Source organism: Coregonus lavaretus (genome assembly GCF_964263955.1).
Source record: "Coregonus lavaretus genome assembly, chromosome: 10".
Lineage (NCBI taxonomy): Eukaryota > Metazoa > Chordata > Actinopteri > Salmoniformes > Salmonidae > Coregonus > Coregonus lavaretus.
The window spans coordinates 22,720,584-22,740,688 of record NC_139997.1 but is presented as its reverse complement, the minus strand read 5'-3'; the positions used below and the strand labels follow the sequence as shown (position 1 = coordinate 22,740,688).

General features: G+C 43.1%; 1 protein-coding gene across 1 annotated transcript in view; it reads right to left on the bottom strand.

The window, feature by feature from the left end:
* The window catches only part of LOC311135932 (protein turtle homolog B-like), a gene marked incomplete at both ends in the record, with an annotated part of 216,471 nt that overhangs the window by 9,990 nt on the left and 186,376 nt on the right, over positions 1–20,105 (bottom strand). Inside the window, 4 exons of the mRNA XM_084169964.1 lie at positions 4,052–4,138; positions 8,549–8,594; positions 8,761–8,925; positions 10,859–10,943. Of these exons, the coding sequence (XP_084026090.1) occupies positions 4,052–4,138; positions 8,549–8,594; positions 8,761–8,925; positions 10,859–10,943 (383 nt within the window). The remainder of the gene's footprint in view (positions 1–4,051; positions 4,139–8,548; positions 8,595–8,760; positions 8,926–10,858; positions 10,944–20,105) is intronic.

The following is a 20,105-nucleotide window of genomic DNA, read 5'->3' as shown; positions in this document are numbered from 1 at the left end:
GAGGGAGATTTCGACAGTATGTTGTCCGTTCTGCCTCAAAAATAGTTATTATTAATGACAACAAAGGAACAGTGAAAAAACTTGATTGTCTGAAGATGAGATAAACTGGTGAGACCACAGCGAAATTACCTGGGATTAAATATTTATGTTAGAACTGACATACACTGAGTGTACCAAACATTATGAACACCTGCTCTTTCCATGACATAGACTGACCAGGTGAAGGATATGATCTGTTATTGATGTATCTTGTTAAATCCACTACAATCAGTGTAGATGAAGGGGAGGAGACAGGTTAAAGAAGGATTTTTAGGCCTTGAGACAATTGAGACATGGATTGGGTATGTGTGCCATTCAGAGGGTGAATGGGCAAGACAAAATATTTAAGTGTCTTTGAATGGGGTATGGTAGTAGGTGCCAGGTCCAGGTGCACCGGTTTGTGTCAAGAACTGCAATGTTGCTGGGTTTTTCACGCTCAACAGTTTCCCGTGTGTATCAAGAATGGTCCACCACCCAAAAGACATCCAGCCAACTTGACACAACTGTGGGAAGCATTGGAGTCAACATGGGCCAGCATCCCTGTAGAACACTTTCGACACCTTGTAGAGTCAATGACCCGACGAATCGAGGCTGTTCTGAGGGCAAAAGGAGGGATGCAACTCAATATTAGGAAGGTGTTCTTAATGTTTTGTACACTCAGTGTATAACCACTATGTATTGTGTGACTACGTACTGCTGACAGCCACATGAACATTTCCAAAAGTCTAAAATGGATGCTGTAAAAATAATAATTTCTGTACTTTGGTAACACTTTACTGAAAGCATGCACGCTTGTTATAAGCATTAATTAACCTTTATGTCTTATAATACGCTTATAATATGTCTAGCTATGTAGGGAATTTAGGACATTTCTCAAAAGTGACTCAAAATGGCTGTTATTTAGGAAGGATGATTATGAGTAATTATGAGTAGATAATAACGGGGCCATACATTCTTATGACAAGTCCTATGGTGCATTATAACGCTTTAAGTAAATTGTTACCGGTACTGAATGATGACATTTTTATGGCAACATACACTACCGGTCAAAAGTTTTAGAACACCTACTCATTCAAGGGTTTTTCTTTATTTTTACTATTTTCTACATTGTAGAATAATAGTGAAGACATCAAAACTATGAAATAACAAATATGGAATCATGTAGTAACCAAAAAAGTGTTAAACAAATGAAAATATATTTTATATTTGAGATTCTTCAAATAGCCACCCTTTGCCTTGATGACAGCTTTGCACAGTCTTAGCATTATCTCAACCAGCTTCATGAGGTAGTCACCTGGAATGCATTTCAATTAACAGGTGTGCCTTCTTAAAAGTTAATTTGTGGAATTTCTTTCCTTCTTAATGTGTTTGAGCCAATCAGTGGTGTTGTGACAAGGGGGGGGGGGGGGGGGGGTAAAAGACAAGTCCATATCATGGCAAATAAGCAAAGAGAAACGACAGTCCATCATTACTTTAAGACATGAAGGTCAGTCAATATGGAACATTTCAAGAACTTTGAACGTTTCTTCAAGTGAAACTGTCTCTCATTAGGACCGCCACAGGAATGGAAGACCCAGAGTTACCTCTGCTGCAGAGGATAAGTTCATTAGAGTTACCAGACTCAGAAATTGCAGCCCAAATAAATGCTTCACAGAGTTCAAGTAACAGACACATCTCAACATCAACTGTTCAGAGGAGACTTGTGTGAATCAGGCCTTCATGGTCGAATTGCTGCAAAGAAACCACTACTAAAGGACACCAATAAGAAGAAGAGACTTGCTTGGGCCAAGAAACACGAGCAATGGACATTAGACCGGTGGAAATGTGTCCTTTGGTCTGGAGTCCAAATTTGAGATTTTTGGATCCAACCGCCGTGTCTTTGTGAGATGCGGTGCGGGTGAACGGATGATCTCCGCATGTGTATTTCCCACCGTAAAGCATGGAGAAGGAGGTGTTATGGTGTGGGGGTGCTTTGCTGGTGACACTGTCTGTGACTTATTTAGAATTCAAGGCACACTTAACCAGCATGGCTACCACAGCATTCTGCAGCGATACGCCATCCCATCTGGTTTGGGCTTAGTGGGACTATCATTTGTTTTTTCAACAGGACAATGACCCAACACACCTCCAGGCAGTGTAAGGGCTATATTACCAAGAAGGAGAGTGATGGAATGCTGCATCAGATGACCTTGCCTCCACAATCCCCCGAACTCAACCAAATTGAGATGGTTTGGGATGAGTCGGACCGCAGAGTGAAGGAAAAGCAGCCAACAAGTGCTCAGCACATGTGGGAACTCCGTCAAGACTGTTGGAAAAGCATGCCAGGTGAAGCTGGTTGAGAGAATGCCAAGAGTGTGCAAATCTGTTATCAAGGCAAAGGGTGGCTATTTGAAGAATCTCAAATATAAAATATATTTTGATTTGTTTAACACTTTTTTGGTTACTACATGATTCCATATGTGTTATTTCATAGTTTTGATGTCGTCACTATTGTACAATGTAGAAAAAACCCTTGAATGAGTAGGTGTTCTAAAACTTTTGACCGGTAGTGTATTTGCTATGTTTAAAGCCACAATCTGTAACTTTCATTCCCAGTCAAAAGTGCTGTCCCTGCATTTGTTTGAAAACTGTTTGGGTGGGTCTTGGCAAATGTAACTGCCACAGAGTTATTTGAATGATGTGTTAAAACTAAAGACTACTAGGGGTGGTTTTGGAGCCGGATAGCCCAAACTTCAAATAACTCTCAGAGTAATTTTGTACTTTTGACATGGAAAGAAAGTTACATTTGCCAAAACTCACCCCACGGTGTACAAACAAATGCAGGGACAACACTTCTGACTGGAAAGTTACAGATAATGGGGCAGTAATAGCACATTGTCATAACTGTCAGCTTCTATTGAATATCGATCTCATTTGAAGCAGGAGAACAAAAGAGACTCCATTTTCCAATGGTCTCTCCAATGTTATCAATAAACCAAATCAATTGCTTTCCAGTTGTTGTACACCAGACCTGTTCCCTTTGTATAGCCTTGCCATATCGTGACTTCCAAATACATCCCAGACTTAAAATGCCATTGGTCCACCTGTGCTAGGTTATAAACAGGTTGGGCCAGAGCATGGGCTATTCCCGGTGCATGGCACAGGAGGGTAGTTAGGTGGTGGTGCGTGAGAAGAAGCAGCAGCAGCTGCCAATGAACCCCACGAGATGGGAAGAGAGAGAGGAGGATTCTGGGTGTGTACGCCCAGTGGAAACCCTCAATGGGACAAGGTTGGCTGTCGACTCAAATTTGAGGCAAAATGGGATTTTTGATCATTCTCAACACTGGAGTGGATTCATCTTACATGTCCAGCATGGTGGTCAGCATGGGGGGCAATTTTGACCATCTGTGGAAAACGGAATACATTGCCTCCTGTGCAATGTTGAATAAGGCACTTTTATTACTTAACTATTTATATTGACTGTAGGTACACCACATACCGTGACTTATATGTCAATTAGAGTTTGGAGCAGTCAGATCGCGAATCTGAAAATCCTTGTCAGTCCGCACTGCTATCACACTACGTTTGTGCACACCTCAGGGGACACCATTAACCATACTAGTTTAAATTGCTATTTGGTCCATTTCGGGAAGAATTCAGATATATCGGGATCTAGGGCTTTCATCCCAATTTGAATGCATTTAATTTCAGCTAAACAGGTTTCTCAAAGAAGGGCACTTTGTACCCGACAATGCTGTACGCACGTCACCCCCAGCTGGACATCTAAGACTATGACATCTCCGGGGACTATAAAACAGTATGACCCCAGGTAGGTTGCTTAGTGCGTATCTTTTTACAGCTGTAACTTTTCAATCATTTTGCATCTCCCGTGAGTGGACCGCGAGGGTGCTTAGGGCCCCGATTGCTCGAACCGCTGTGTGACCGTGCCCAGCACATGAAGCATGCGGCCAAGCCAGCCAGCAGCACACTGACTGAGGGGCGGGCTGAACAAGGTGCAGGTAGCCACACTCACTGAGGGCTGGAGGGCGGGGGCTGGTAGCTGCTGGCGTCTTGCCCCTCGCAGTAGGGCTCTATGCCGGGCAAGGGGCTAAGAGGAGTCCTGCGGTGGGAAACACAACAGAGACGGGAGAGAAGGAAGAGAAAGAGGGGAGAAGAGGGAGGAGGAGGAATGCTGTCAATGAGGCTCCAGAGCTTCCACATGTCCAAACACAGAAAGAGAGAGAGAAGAAAGAGGAGGGAAAGAAATAAAGAGAAACAGGGAGTGACAGAGGGTGTGAGAGAGTCCAAAATAAAAGGCTGGGTAGGGAGAGAAAGATGGAGAGATATACAAAGACAGAGAAAGGGGGAGAAAGAGAGAGTCAGAGAAACAGGGGTAGGAGAAAGAGACTAAGAAAAGGAAAAGGAAGGAGAAAGATGGAGAGAAGCTGAGTCAGAGAAACAGAAGTAGAAAGCAAAAGGGTGTACGCAAGACAGAGAAAGGAGAGGAGAGAAATATAGAGCAAGAGCTAGAAACAAACAGAGGGGAAACGAGAAGACAGGGAAGGAGCGAGAGACACAAGAAGAGATTTGGCCGGTGCACGTCTGATAACTTCTCAATTTATTAGGCACAGTCATACAGCGTACAATTAGAAACCCACACATGATAGGAAGAAATACTGAGTACTGTGGAAGTCATGCATTTCAGAGGGAACAGGGCTATCCCTACCCTCTGTCTGCCTTTGGTAGCAGCACCATGCACACCTTTGTTCCTATGACTTTTGGGAGACATTTCCAAACCCTCTTTTTTACTTTCAACCCTAAACCTATTGGCAGTTAATTGTTCATATTGGTGGGATAGAGAATAAGCAAAATAGTATATTTAACTGATTGAGAGCAAATGAAAAGAACAGAGCTGTTACGTTAAAATCAGCATGGTGTGTACATGTAACTGTTGGCACAATTTAGTAGTTAGTAGTAGGAGTTAGTTTAGTAATTGATTTAACTGTAGAACAGACACATACGAAAAAGTGGTACCAAAAACATATCAGCAATGTCTTAGTTGCATGTCTTAGCACCTGTGCTCTTAGTATTCTTAGTGTCAGAAGAGGTTAATACATTACTTTTAGCGCAACACTTTTGGGAGGTTCTTTCATTGAAGTATGTTCTATTACTCTAACGTGATATATAGTGAGCTGGAATGCAATTGGCTTGGGTCAACATTTACAGAAACCAATAATGACAGCTTGGCCTCTAAGCAAAATGTGGTATTGGATAAAAATACCACATTGATAACAATAAATTAAGCATTTATGTTTTTGTACTTCTGTTCTCCATTTGCTGTGACTATGTTCAAGCCTTATAATATGGACAACGGTGATAAGAGAGATTTGGAGGATAACGTTCAAGTGCATAACCATAGTCAGTCAATGCAAACTCCTTCACTTTCACTTTATTGACAAGTGGTTGGAAAGTATGCAATGTTGTTGATGATGAGTACTGCATATGGCAAAACTGATAGGATCATACAATGCAAGAGAGTGCTGCTGCTTGGCACGGTGTGTAAACCATTAAAAGCCATATCCAAAAGTCATCAAAGGTCGCAGTTATTAGAACTAGGGGAAGAAAACAGACAAAAAATGAATTAGGCTCAGTCAGCAGTTTGGTCTGTTGTTCTTTTGAAGTGTGATTTCAGAGTGTGGGGAAAAGTTGAAAACTCTCCAAGATAACATTGATAAGTAAACTGTTTTAGTGTACCATGGTAAACTGCTGAGCAGAGTAAAGTTAGTGCCTGCCACAGAAGCATGGGTAGTAAAGCCAGGGGCCCGGGATGGTGTGAAGAAGCATGAGGGAGGCCCCTGGGTCCAAATGAAAATAGCCAGCTAGGGAACATCATTCACAGCATGCATGTTTTTACCATGGTAAACTTCAATTGGATTTGTTTACAGCTCAAGTTCCTGCCAGCGGCAAAAAAGTATTCTCGACAAAGATCAAAGAACAACATTGTTGTCAGGGTAGAAAAGAGGAATAATGAAAAAGAGGGGATTCTCCTCCGGATATTTTTGTCATCTGAGAAGACAAATCAACACACGACAGCTCGAAATCATCCTTGCCGTAGTTGTGCCTTTAATACTGCATCATGGGAAAGGGAGAGAGGAGGAGGGGTTAGCTCCATGTGTAACCGCAACATTCACCATACGGTAAATGTACACCTGTACACATGATGCGGCGCGTTTCGCCACTGGTGCCGAACATCAGGCAAAAAAAATATGAAGACAATCCCCCGGGGGCACGTTGCCATGGAAACTCACATGTACCAGCCATACTTTGCCAGTGAGCCACTTTTCAACGGCAGCTTTTCAGCCAGAACCTCTGCTAACCTATAGTCATCGACACAGTGAACATAGAGGAGATAGGGGACAGAACAGAACATAGTCCGGGCTGAATACTTACCTTCCGGGGTGAAGTTTCCTGTAGGTACAGATCTAGCATCAATTTCCCCTTCCCCAATCCTAACTTTAACCATTGGTGGGGTAAATGCAAAACTGACCCAAGTTCAGTGTCTACGGGCAATTTCACCCTACACCAATTCTAACACACAGAGAGAGCGAGAGAGGGATTTAACCCCTTTCAGTATCTGAAGCTGGTCTCTGATTATAGCTTCACCTGAGGTCATATTTTATCCATGGACTTCAGATATGGGTTAGCTATACCATATTAGCGCTTGTGTGTCCCCTAGTGGTCTGATTTATCATTGCACATCATCTAGGGTAGATTATACAAAATAGCATTAAACTGGTTTGCTGTTCCTAAAACGTTGGGCTTTATACCCTATTGCCCTTTTCACACTACTACTGAGCCGATCCATGCCAAGCCGAGCCATGATGTACTGGGCTTGCCTGGTTACACACCCACCATAGTTGCTGGAACTGTGCTGGATAGGACAATGAGGAAGAAAAACATCCAAGCTAGGACAGTACTGTTCTGGTTGGCACTTTAGTGTGAAAAAGGTCAAACGGAGCCCCAAGAAAACGGCTAAAGACAGGCATCAGAATCAAGTGGCAGCTTTTGGAAAAATAACAGGCTACGGTGACAAATCGGATACCTACCTTTGTTTTTGTTTTTACCTCTCAAATGACACTCAAAACAACATAACTTTACAGACATAACATATTCTCTTCTCCTAAAATGTGGTTGTCCGTCGTGTTGCAATGTTTGTACCATCACACCAGGAGATCAACAAAACATGTGTGGAGTGGAGCAAAAGAGATATAGATTCTACTTCTATAGAATGGAGCTATATGGCGTATGCTTGTTCAGTCCTCAAAGCCCACAGAAGGAATGCGTGAGAAAGAGAGAGAATCTATGTGGCAATGAAGATGCTATTTTAATGAGGCCACATGAGCCAAATGAGACCCTTTGAAAGAACTGAGCGAGAACCATTTCTCCAATCCAATATTCTGTCAGATATCTGAAGCACCGCCCTCAAATAATGATCAAATGTTCTGCATTTCATGTGAGGGATTTTTTATTGATGTCTCTATGTAGGGTTGTTTTGTTTTGATACCAAAAGACTTGGGCTGTGTCTCAAATGGCACCCCATTCCCTTTATAGTGCACTACTTTTGACCAGAGTCCCATATGGCTCTGTTCAAAAGTAATGCACTATATAGGGAATAGGGCGGCAGGTAGCTTAGTGGTTAAGAGCGTTGTGCCAGTAACCGAAAGGTCGCTGGTTCTAATCCCCGAGCCGACTAGGTGAAAAATCTGTCGATGTGCCCTTGAGCAAGGCACTTAACCCTAATTGCTCATGTAAGTCGCTCTGGATAAGAGCGTCTGCTAAATGACAAAAAATGTAAATGTAAAATGAATAGGGTGCCATTTCGGACACACACAAAGACTTGGTAGTCAATGTTTGTGAACACAGTCGTGACAACCTTTCAGTGACCCAGGGCTATTGATCGTTCAATCCGACTGTAATTAGGAAAACAACTGTAATTAGGAAAACAAGGCCAATAACGATGGATTTAACTTTCTGGGCAGTGACATACACACGCTTGTGTACAAGCTCAGCTCTACTAGTCTATTAAAATTACATTATAGAAAACAGGTAGCCGAATATGTTTTCTCCAGGGTCTGCCACATTTTGTTAGGAATTATTGACAAGATTATTTTAATTTGGTCAATTTTGTAGTTTTTTTCAATATCATATTGATATTTTAATGTACACAACAAATATCTCCGATTAGAATTGAGAATGTGTTGGTTCAAAATTTGACCGTTAAATACCAAGTATGGGCTTTGCTGAGATGAACTATGGGTAATAGCTAGCTAAACAGTGATAGCCCCCTGTCCATCAATATCTGGCCAATCGCTGGCCAGTAATTGGTGGTCCTGCAATAGGCTTTCTCTATTTGATGGGTGTGTCTGTCACAAGCCTTGAGTTGTGATGCAGTGCACCCTGGCCTTGATTTGCATAATTTGCAGCGAAGGAGGAAAATAAAATAAAAGTGTTGTTGGCTTGGGTTACTTACGGAGTTTCCATGCTTTTTCTGCAGTGTGTTATCGAGAGGGGGGGGTCTGAAAAAGAGGTGGGACACACACAAAAGAATACATAATTAAAGTATCAATGCCATCAATGTCAATTCAATGTCGATAGAGCGCTACCTTACTGTTTCAGCTGTCAAATCATGCATGTGTGTCTATCTGTGAATCCTTGTGTGTGTCAATACTGTATGTGACTCACCTCTCCTCCTCTTGAGCTTGCGTCGGCGCTGTTTGTTGACGAAGCAGGCTGCCAGTGTGCTGAAGAGGACAGCGGCCACCAGAAAACAGACGGTGGCCACGATGCCCGCCACCACTGGCCGCGTCAGTCCCCCCTCATCTACCATCTCCGGGGGCGGGAAGAAGTCTGAGGCAGAGGAGGGGGGCGAGTGAGAGAGAGAGGGAGACATGACATGACTTGTCTGCCAGGAGACTGTAGGCTTGGACAGAGGTGTTTGACTCAAAACAATATTGTGACCAACATCCACCCACAATAATAAGTATATTGGTATATTAGCTGTATATTGGTACAGTAAACTAAGCATATTGGTATATTAGAAAATAAATATTTCCAGTCTTTAAACCTGCAATATTGTGAGCAAAAAAAGGTGTATTACATTATGTGCAAATTACTCAAGTAACTATACATAGCCTTTGAACTAGGCTTGGACTTTAAGGAGAAAGTAGCTGATTACGAAAGAGAGGGCCTGACATCTGCAGGGCAGGTCGTCTCTGGCAGGCTACTACCAGTCACCACACTAACTGTGTGTGTGTGTGTGTGTTCGGTGTTCGCGTATGTGTGTGTCCCTGGCAGGCCCCTGCCAATCACCACACCAACTGGCCATCCAATTCACCTGATTCTGTGACTCATCATTTATGGCCCTATAGCGATGGATACGCCCAAACACACTTAATGGAAATGGATTAGGAAACTTTGCTGGATTGATGCACCTCCCCATAGGACTTGACTCGGTCAAGGGAATGCATTCCAAAACTCATGAGTCAATTCCTTTCCTCATCTCCTTTCCTCATCTCCTTTCTTCATCTCAAATCAAATCAAATCAAATTTTATTGGCCACATGCGCCGAATACAACAGGTGCAGACATTACAGTGAAATGCTTACTTACAGCCCTTAACCAACAGTGCATTTATTTTTTACAAAAAAGTAAAAATAAAACAACAACAAAAAAAGTGTTGAGAAAAAAAGAGCAGAAGTAAAATAAAATAACAGTAGGGAGGCTATATATACAGGGGGGTACCGGTGCAGAGTCAATGTGCGGGGGCACCGGCTAGTTGAGGTAGTTGAAGTAATATGTACATGTGGGTAGAGTTAAAGTGACTATGCATAAATAATTAACAGAGTAGCAGCAGCGTAAAAGGATGGGGTGGGGGGGCAGTGCAAATAGTCTGGGTAGCCATGATTAGCTGTTCAGGAGTCTTATGGCTTGGGGGTAGAAGCTGTTGAGAAGTCTTTTGGACCTAGACTTGGCACTCCGGTACCGATTGCCGTGCGATAGCAGAGAGAACAGTCTATGACTAGGGTGGCTGGAGTCTTTGACAATTTTGAGGGCCTTCCTCTGACACCGCCTGGTATAGAGGTCCTGGATGGCAGGAAGCTTGGCCCCAGTGATGTACTGGGCCGTACGCACTACCCTCTGTAGTGCCTTGCGGTCGGAGGCCAAGCAGTTGCCATACCAGGCGGTGATGCAACCAGTCAGTCTACTTTCCTTTCATGAACACAGACTGTCGAGAGGACTGGATAGTGGATATGTTCCCACCCTCTTCATTTGATCTTGGGGAGAATTGTACCTGTTTGTACTATAACACTGTATTTGAAATAACATCATTCAGCATGAATGTCCAAATACTGTTTAAAAAATCTGATGCTGTAGTGCATTTGTACTATTTCATCAGGAGGGGGCAGTAAAGTATTTCCAATGTTAGGAAGTAAGTTCTCGTGAATTTTTTGCAGCTCTGGTGATGCCTTCACGGTTGCTCACAGTCCCAATCTCTGGTCCCAGATGTGTTTGTGCTGTCTTGCAAACTCCTAAGGTCATTGTCATGTTTGACACATAGGGGTTGGCAAGACAGTGTAAACAGTTCCGGGACCAGACTAGAAGTATGCCTGCATTGGGCAATACTCATTTATATTTAAGTAGTTTTACAAGTCTGCCATATCAAAAATGTAGTCTGCAACCTGCCCCATGCCTCTGTCTCTCTCATTCTAGACACATGTTCTGTGTGATGAAGGGGTGTCCATGGACTTGTATGTGTATGCGGAGGTGTGTTGTTCACTCACCTGTACTGGATACTCCTACTGTGTTACTGGGTTCGCTGACCAGCTCCTCCATGACCGCCATGACCCGGAACTCATACCATGCCTCCTAAGACACAGAGTCACACAGAGTCACACACATGGGGGGGGGGGGCAGCTGACAGTATGTGGCCTTCAGATTGCAGCCCTGCATAAGACAAAGGCAAAGCAGCTAGCGAGGTACTGCCCCGTGTCAGCGGTCATACTGGAGTATTTGAGGTAGATATGTACATGTAGGCAGGGATTAGGAGAAAGTGACTGGTAGCAGGATAAATATAATAATAACAGTAAACAGTATGGCAGCAGCATAAGTGGTGTGTGTATATGTGTGTGTGTGTGTGTGTGTGTGCATGGTGGTGAGTGTGTGTGTGTAAGTATGTGGGTGTGTGTGTGCAAGAGTGTCTGTGTGATACGTGGAAAGTATTCACATCCCTTAACTTAACTTTTTGCACATTTTGTTGTGTGACAGCCTGAATTTAAAATTGATTAAATTGAGATTTTGTCAATGATCTACACACAATTCTCCATAATGTCAAATTGGATATGTCCATAAATTAATAAGAAATTATAAGCTGAAATGTCTTGATTCAATAAGTATTCAAACCTTTTGTTATGGCGAGCCTAAATCAGTTCAGGAGTAAAAATGTGCTTAACAAGTCACGTAATCAGTTGCATGGACTTACTCTGTATGCAATAAAAGGTTTAACATGATTTTTAAATGACTACCCAATCTCTGTACCCCACACATACAATTATCTATAAGGTCCTTCAGTCGAGCAGTGAATTTCAAGCGAAGATTCAACCACAAAGACCAGAGAGGTTTTCTAATGGTTCGCAAAGAAGGGCACCTATTGGTAAAAAGGATAGAGTTGATGTGTGCCATGACTAGGGATGCAAAATCAAGGAACTTTCAATAAAATTCCCTGGTTTTCCCTAAATCCTAGAATCAGCAGGGAATAAGCAGGAAATCCAGAATCCTCCAAACAGGAATTCAGGAAAACCAGGGAATTTATTGAAAGTTCACGTAATTTTGCAACCCTAGCCATGACCAGCCTTTCAAAGCACTTCATTATTACAGATGCGAGTGCTAGGATGGCAGGATGCCTTAGAGTTTTTAAGAACAGGAATGATGGTAGTCAGTTTGAAATGTGGGGATTACAGACTGGGCCAAGGAGAGGTTGAAAATGTCAGTGAAGACCCCTGCCAGCTGGTCTGCACAAGCCCTGAGGACACGCCCTGGAATAACGTCTGGCCCTGCGGCCTTACGAGTATTTACCCATTTAAAAACCTTACATCAGCCTCAGAAAGAGAGATCACCCAGAGAGATCACCCGAATCAGCGAGGGCCCTCATGCACGGCTCTGTGTCGTTTTCGTCGAAGCGTGCATAAAAGACATCTGCAGGACAGAGAAGCTACGCTTGGTAAGACAAGGGGCGGGTGTGTGTGTCTATTTATCAATAATAGCTGGTGCGTCGTGATGTCTAATGTTAAAGAAGTCTCGAGGTATTGGTCGCCTGAAGTCCCTCATGATAAGCTGTAGACCACACTATCTACCAAGAGAGTTCTCATCTATATTATTCGTAGCCATCTATTTACCACCACAAACCGATGCTGGCACTAAGACCGCACTCAACGAGCTGTATAAGGCCATAAGCAAACAAGAAAATGCTCATCCAGAAGTGGCGCTCCTAGTGGCCGGGGACTTTAACGCAGGCAAATTTAAATCAGTTTGACTTAATTTCTACCAGCATGTCACATGTGCAACCAGAGGGAAAAAAAACTCTGGACCACCTTTACTCCACACACATAGACGCATACAAAGCTCTCCCTCGCCCTCCATTTGGAAAATCTGACCATAATTCTATCCTCCTGATTCCTGCTTAAAAGCAAAAACTAAAGCAGGAAGTACCAGTGACTCGCTCAATACGGAAGTGGTCAGATGACGCGGATGCTACGCTACAGGACTGTTTTGCTAGCACAGACTGGAATATGTTCCGGGATTCATCCAATGGCATTGAGGAGTATACCACCTACAGTTGAAGTCGGAAGTTTACATACACTTAGGTTGGAGTCATTAAAACTAGTTTTTCAACCACTCCACACATTTCTTGTTAACAAACTATAGTTTTGGCAAGTCGGTTAGGACATCTACTTTGTGCATGACACAAGTAATTTTTCCAACAATTGTTTACAGACAGATTATTTCACTTACAATTCACTGTATCACAATTCCAGTGGGTCAGAAGTTTACATACACTAAGTTGACTGTGCCTTTAAACAGCTTGGAAAATTCCAGAAAATGATGTCATGGCTTTAGAAGCTTCTGATAGGCTAATTGACATCATTTGAGTCAATTGGAGGTGTACCTGTGGATGTATTTCAAGGCCTACCTTCAAAATCAGCGCCTCTTTGCTTGACATCATGGGAAAATCAAAAGAAATCAGCCAAGACCTTAGAAAAAAATGTGTAGACCTCCACAAGCCTGGTTCATCCTTGGGAGCAATTTCCAAACACCTGAAGGTACCACGTTCATCTGTACAAACAATAGTGCGAAAGTATTAACACCATGGGACCACGCAGCCGTCATACCGCTCAGGAAGGAGACGCGTTATGTCTCCTAGAGATGAACATACTTTGGTGCGAAAAGTGCAAATCAATCCCAGAACAACAGCAAAGGACCTTGTGAAGATGCTGGAGGAAACAGGTACAAAAATATCTACAGTGAGGGAAAAAAGTATTTGATCCCCTGCTGATTTTGTACGTTTGCCCACTGACAAAGACATGATCAGTCTATAATTTTAATGGTATGTTTATTTGAACAGTGAGAGACAGAATAACAACAAAAAAATCTAGAAAAACGCATGTAAAAAATGTTATAAAAAGTTTTTGCATTTTAATGAGGGAAATAAGTATTTGACCCCTCTGCAAAACATTACTTAGTACTTGGTGGCAAAACCCTTGTTGGCAATCACAGAGGTCAGACGTTTCTTGTAGTTGGCCACCAGGTTTGCACACATCTCAGGAGGGATTTGTTCCACTCCTCTTTGCAGATCTTCTCCAAGTCATTAAGGTTTCGAGGCTGACGTTTGGCAACTCGAACCTTCAGCTCCCTCCACAGATTTTCTATGGGATTAAGGTCTGGAGACTGGCTAGGCCACTCCAGGACCTTAATGTGCTTCTTCTTGAGCCACTCCTTTGTTGCCTTGGCCGTGGGAAGCTTGTGGAAGGCTACCCGAAACGTTTGACCCAAGTTAAACAATTTAAAGGCAATGCTACCAAATACTAATTGAGTGTATGTAAACTTCTGACCCAATGGGAATGTGATGAAATAAATAAAAGCTGAAATAAATCATTTCTCTCTATTATTATTTGGACATTTCAAATTTTAAAAATAAAGTGGCGATCCTAACTGACCTAAGACAGGGAATTTTTACTAGGATTAAATGTCAGGAATTGTGAAAAACTGAGTTTAAATGTATTTGGCTAAGGTGTCAACTGTAGGTCACCGGCTTCATCAATAAGTGCATTGACGATGTCGTATCCACAGTCCCATACATATCCCAACCAGAAGCCATGGATTACAGGCAACATCCGCACCAAGCTAAAGGCTGGAGCTGCTGCTTTCAAGGAGCGGGACACTAATCTGGATGCTTATAAAAAATCCCGCTACGCCCTCAGATGAACCATCAAACAGGCAAAGCGTCAATACAGGACTAAGATTGAATCCTACTACACCGGTTCTGACACTCGTCGGATGTGGCAGGGCTTGCAAACGATTATGGACTTCAAAGGGAAACCCAGCCGCACGCTGCCCAGTGACGCGAGCCTACCAGACGAGCTAAATGCCAATTTATGCTCACTTCGAGTCAAGCAACACTGAAGTATGCATGAGAGCACCAGCTGTTCTGGACGACTGTGTGATCACGCTCTCTTTAGCCGATGTGAGCAAGACCATTAAACTGGTCAACATTCACAAAGCCGCGGGGCCAGACGGATTACCAGGACGTGTACTCAAAGCATGCGCGGACCAACTGGCAAGTGTCTTCACTGACATTTTTAACCTCTCCCTGACCGAGTCTGTAATACCTACATGTTTCAAGCAGACCACCATAGTCCCTGTGCCCAAGGAAGCGAAGGGAACCTGCTTAAATGATTACCGCCCTGTAGCACTCACGTCGGTAGCCATGAAGTGCTTTGAAAGGCTGGTCATGGCTCACATCAACACCATCATCCCGGAAACCCTAGACCCACTCCAATTCGCATACTGCCCCAACAGATCCACAGATGACGTAATCTCAATCGCACTCCACACTGCCCTCTCCCACCTGGACAAAAGGAACACCTATTTGAGAATGCTGTTCCTTGACTACAGCTCAGCGTTCAACACCCTAGTGCCCACAAAGCTCATCACTAAGCTAAGGACCCTTGGACTAAACACCTCCCTCTGCAACTGGATCCTGGACTTCCTGATGGGCTGCCCCCAGGTGGTAAGGGTAGGCAACAACACATCTGCCACGCTGATCCTTAACACTGGGGCCCCTCAGGGGTGCGTGCTTAGTCCCCTCCTGTACTCCCTGTTCACCCACGACTGCGTGGCCAAACAGAAGGTGACAACAGTTGGTGCGATTATTAGCAAATGGAAGAAACACAAAATAACTGTCAATCTCCCTCGGCCTGGGGCTCCATGCAAGATCTCACCTCGTGGAGTTGCAATGATCATGAGAACGGTGAGGAATCAGCCCAGAACTACACGGGAGGATCTTGTCAATGATCTCAAGGCAGCTGGGACCATAGTAACCAAGAAAACAATTGGTAACACACTATACCATGAAGGACTGAAATCCTGCAGCGCCCGCAAGGTCCCCCTGCTCAAGAAAGCACATATACATGCCCGTCTGAAGTTTGCCAATGAACATCTGAATGATTCAGAGGAGAACTGGGTGAAAGTGTTGTGGTCAGATGAGACCAAAATCGAGCTCTTTGGCATCAACTCAACTCGCCGTGTTTGGAGGAGGAGGAATGCTGCCTATGACCCCAAGAACCCCATCCCCACCGTCAAACATGGAGGTCGAAACATTATGGTTTGGGGGTGTTTTTCTGCTAAGGGGACAGGACAACTTCACCGCATCAAAGGGTTGATGAACGGGGCCATGTACCGTCAAATCTTGGGTGAGAACCTCCTTCCCTCAGCCAGGTCATTGAAAATGGGTCGTGGATGGGTATTCCAGCATGACAATGACCCAAAACACACGGCCAAGGCAACAAAGGAGTGGCTCAAGAAGACGCACATTAAGGTCCTGGAGTGGCCTAGCCAGTCTCCAGACCTTAATGCCATAGAAAATCTGTGGAGGGAGCTGAAGGTTCGAGTTGCCAAACGTCAGCCTCGAAACCTTAATGACTTGGAGAAGATCTGCAAAGAGGAATGGGACAAAATCCCTCCTGAGATGTGTGCAAACCTGGTGGCCAACTACAAGAAACGTCTGACCTCTGTGATTGCCAACAATGGTTTTTGCCACCAAGTACTAACTCATGTTTTGCAGAGTGGTCAAATACTTATTTCCCTCATTAAAATGCAAATCTATTTATAACATTTTTTGTTGTTATTCTGTCTCTCACTGTTCAAATAAACCTACCATTAAAATTATAGACTGATAATTTCTTTGTCAGTGGGCAAACATACAAAATCAGCAGGGAATCAAATACTTTTTTCCCCTCACTGCACGCTATAGCAGCCTATAGGTAGATAAAATATGGTTTCTTCCCTGTCTTCGCTCTCTCTGGCGGCGGCACGAATGATGAATAACTATAGGCGTCAGTGGTGGTCAGTTCCATTTAAGATGAGGGAGGAGGATTATTTTTTTCATGAGCATGGCCTTATTTTTATTACAGCATATTGGATGACTGTCATTCATATTCCATTCACCCAGTTCAATGTAACAGTGATAGTTTTAGGCTACTACATGATACTTGAATTTTCCCTAGACCCATCATGAGGTAGCTACAACCTAGCCTATGAATGAAAGTTTACAACGTAGATGCACACAGGTCGAGAGAAAATGTTGAGGTGACAGTCAGTGACACATGGAGACAGTGACACATTCAATACCGCCTTGCACACTCTTGCCTGCATCTAGCTGATATAGGGTGTAATCATTCATTCGTTTTGTTCCGTTTGCTTCCGTTTAAGAAACGTTTTTCAACAGAATCGGCAGAATTAATACACCCGCAAACATAGTTCACTTTCATAGCAGCTACGTTGTATTCCTTCTCGCATCTATGCACTCTCCTCCTCTCACCTTTTCCCTTCGCTTGTGGACTACAATGCACAACACATCAGCTGTATGTGACGAGGCGAAAAATAATGTTCCAAGCCAAACCATATCATAACCGCTACACACAGCCTACATCGTTGTCACCATATTAGCTAAAGTAACGTCATAGTCAACATAGCTAATAGAAAAAACGCGTTAGTAAACCCACTACAATCATGCAGTAATGTTACAGTGTACAGTCAGTAAGCAGTTTAGCACTTACACCGGCGAGGCCCGGTGGCAATAAATTAGTAAAACAAAAAGCTTACCTTGACTTGGAAGAGTTCCAGTGTTGTGATGGATAGTCATAGTTATAGCCAGCTAGCTAACATAGCATCCCTCTGTTTGAGCAAGGTGCTTGAGTAGGCTAAACTAGCTAGCTGCATTTGCTTGCTAAGTCAGTGAAACTGAAAGTGAAAAAAAATCACACTTTCTCTCTATCTCTCTCTTGCTTCTTCATTTTGAAAGAAATGAATTTGTTCAAAACTGTTCAACTATTGTCTTTCTCTCTCTGAGTCTACTCACAACATTTTATGCACTGCAGTGCTAGCTAGCTTTAGCTTATGTTTTCAGTACTAGATTCATTCTCTGATCCTTTGATTGGGTGGACAACATATCAGTTCATGCTGCAAGAGCTCTGATAGGTTGGAGGACATCCTCCGGAAGTTGTCATAACTACTGTGTACGTCTATGGAAGGGGGTGAGAACCATAAGCCTCCTAGGTATTCTATTGAAGTCAATGTACTTCGAGGATGACGGAAGATAGCTGTCCTCCGGCTACACCATGGTGATACCCTACAGAGTGCTGTTGAGGCTACTATAGACCTTCATTGCAAAATAGTGTGTTTTAATCAATTATTTGGTTACATGTGATAATATTTTGTATAGTTTTATCTAACTTAAAATTCACTGGAGGAGGATGGTCCTCCCCTTCCTCCTCTGAGGAGCCTCCACTGCTAGGCGTGTTTGCAGAGGCCCATCTGTCGGAGGCTTGACCAGCGGGCCAAATCCGACCCAACAAGAACAGCCACAGACAGAAAACTCTACAAGGGGTTGCTAAAACAGCTGTCCTCAAAACAGTTTGTTATGGACTTGGGGCTCATGTACGACGCACTTTAACCCTACTGTCCGACTGCTTATCTTACAGAATCGTACCACCTCACCTCTATTGTGTATGCAGACAAACTGATCAACCGCATGAACCTTATCCTCACACCAATGAGATCTAGGATCCAAATTCACCACGTGTCTGCCTTGATAAAACTCCATTGACCTTCTCTTGAGCAGTGGAACCTATAAGTATATGTGACCACTTGGTTACAGTGCTGTCCTTTCTGCACCACGATTCGAAGGGCACTCAAATCAAATCAAATAATCAAATCTGTTGCCTACGCCTAATAATCCTATTTATCACTTATTATTATTATTATTACTACAAATAATAGATTATCACTTCTCACAATGGTGCATGTTTAGTAAAGTTAGATCAGAGCTGAATCAATGTCTGTCTTGCAAGATCACATAATGAGTCATTAATATTTTACATAACAGAACCGAATATAATAGCCTATACTCTAGCATAGTAGGCCAATAAGGTTACACCAAAAACACCTCCTCAGTAATTTCTTATCTGAAGCTGAATGGTCAAAAAAAAATTCTCATGCGGCTAAAACTCAGCGCACGCCTCAAGGCAGGATATATGTTTGATTGAAACAAAATAAGCCTACAAGAAAGGCTATTAGTTTGTTAACACCATCTGCTTTAATTCGCATTCAAGAAGATCTAAATGCATATTCCTATGAAACTGATTGAGATCAAATGATTGGCATGCAGTTTGGACATTTCACCGGTAAAACTGGAAGAATTATCATTCACGATTGACAGTGATGACGGCCTATTCAAAATATAACATTTTCTTGAGACAATACGTGTGGCCATAGGCAGATGTTGCAATTGGATTATGCATTTTATGCATAGGCCTATTGTACAATGATATTCAATACGTTAGAACTGTCAGTAGGCTACAAACTTTGAGAAATTATGGAGCTCCATCACCAAAAAAATGGCACTACAGCACTGCGTGTCTTGGTGATGTGGAATTAAAATCACCGGCAACAAGAAAATCAGCCTCCTGGTGCATGGTTTCCTGCTTATTTATAGCCTTGTACAGTTTGTCAAGTGCCAGCTTGTTGTTGTTGTCCTGAGGTGGAATATATACAGCAGTCACAATAACAGATAAAATCTCTCGGGAGGTCGAAGGGTCAGCATTTGACCATCAGGTATTCCAAGATGGGTAAACAATAGGTTGAGACTTCCACTACGCTAGAGTCTGCACACCATTTGCTGTTGATGAAGAGACATACTCCTCCCCCTCTGGATTTCCCTGAATCCGATGTCCTGTCCGCTCGGTAAATGGAGAATCCATCGAGTTGGATAGCTATGAGGGTATCTTGTCCGGAAGGCAAGATTTCAGAAAACAGAGAATATTGCAGTAACGTGAGTCCCGTTGATAGCAAATCCACGATCGGAGGTCATCCATCTTATTATCAAGTGTCTGTACACTGGCCAATAGAATGGAGGGAAGTGGTGGCCGGTTTTCCCTTTGCCTTAGTCTCACCAGGACCCCTGCTCTCCTGCCTCTTTTTTTGCCTGCGTTTCTTCTTCGGTAGCCAGAAGATTTGGTTTGAGGTGCACAAAGAGCCCAGGGAAGATGAGTCAAAGTTGAAGTCGGAATTGAGGTTAGTAACTGACGATCTGATGTTCAAACATTATTGTTGATCATAGGAAATGATAGCGGATACATTTTGTGCAATAAAATATAGATAAATGCTTTTGAAAGAAGTGTGCGTGTGTGTGTACAACATCTGTTTAAAGTTGTACACTGTCATTCATGTAACACTTCTTACAGCCAATACAAACTA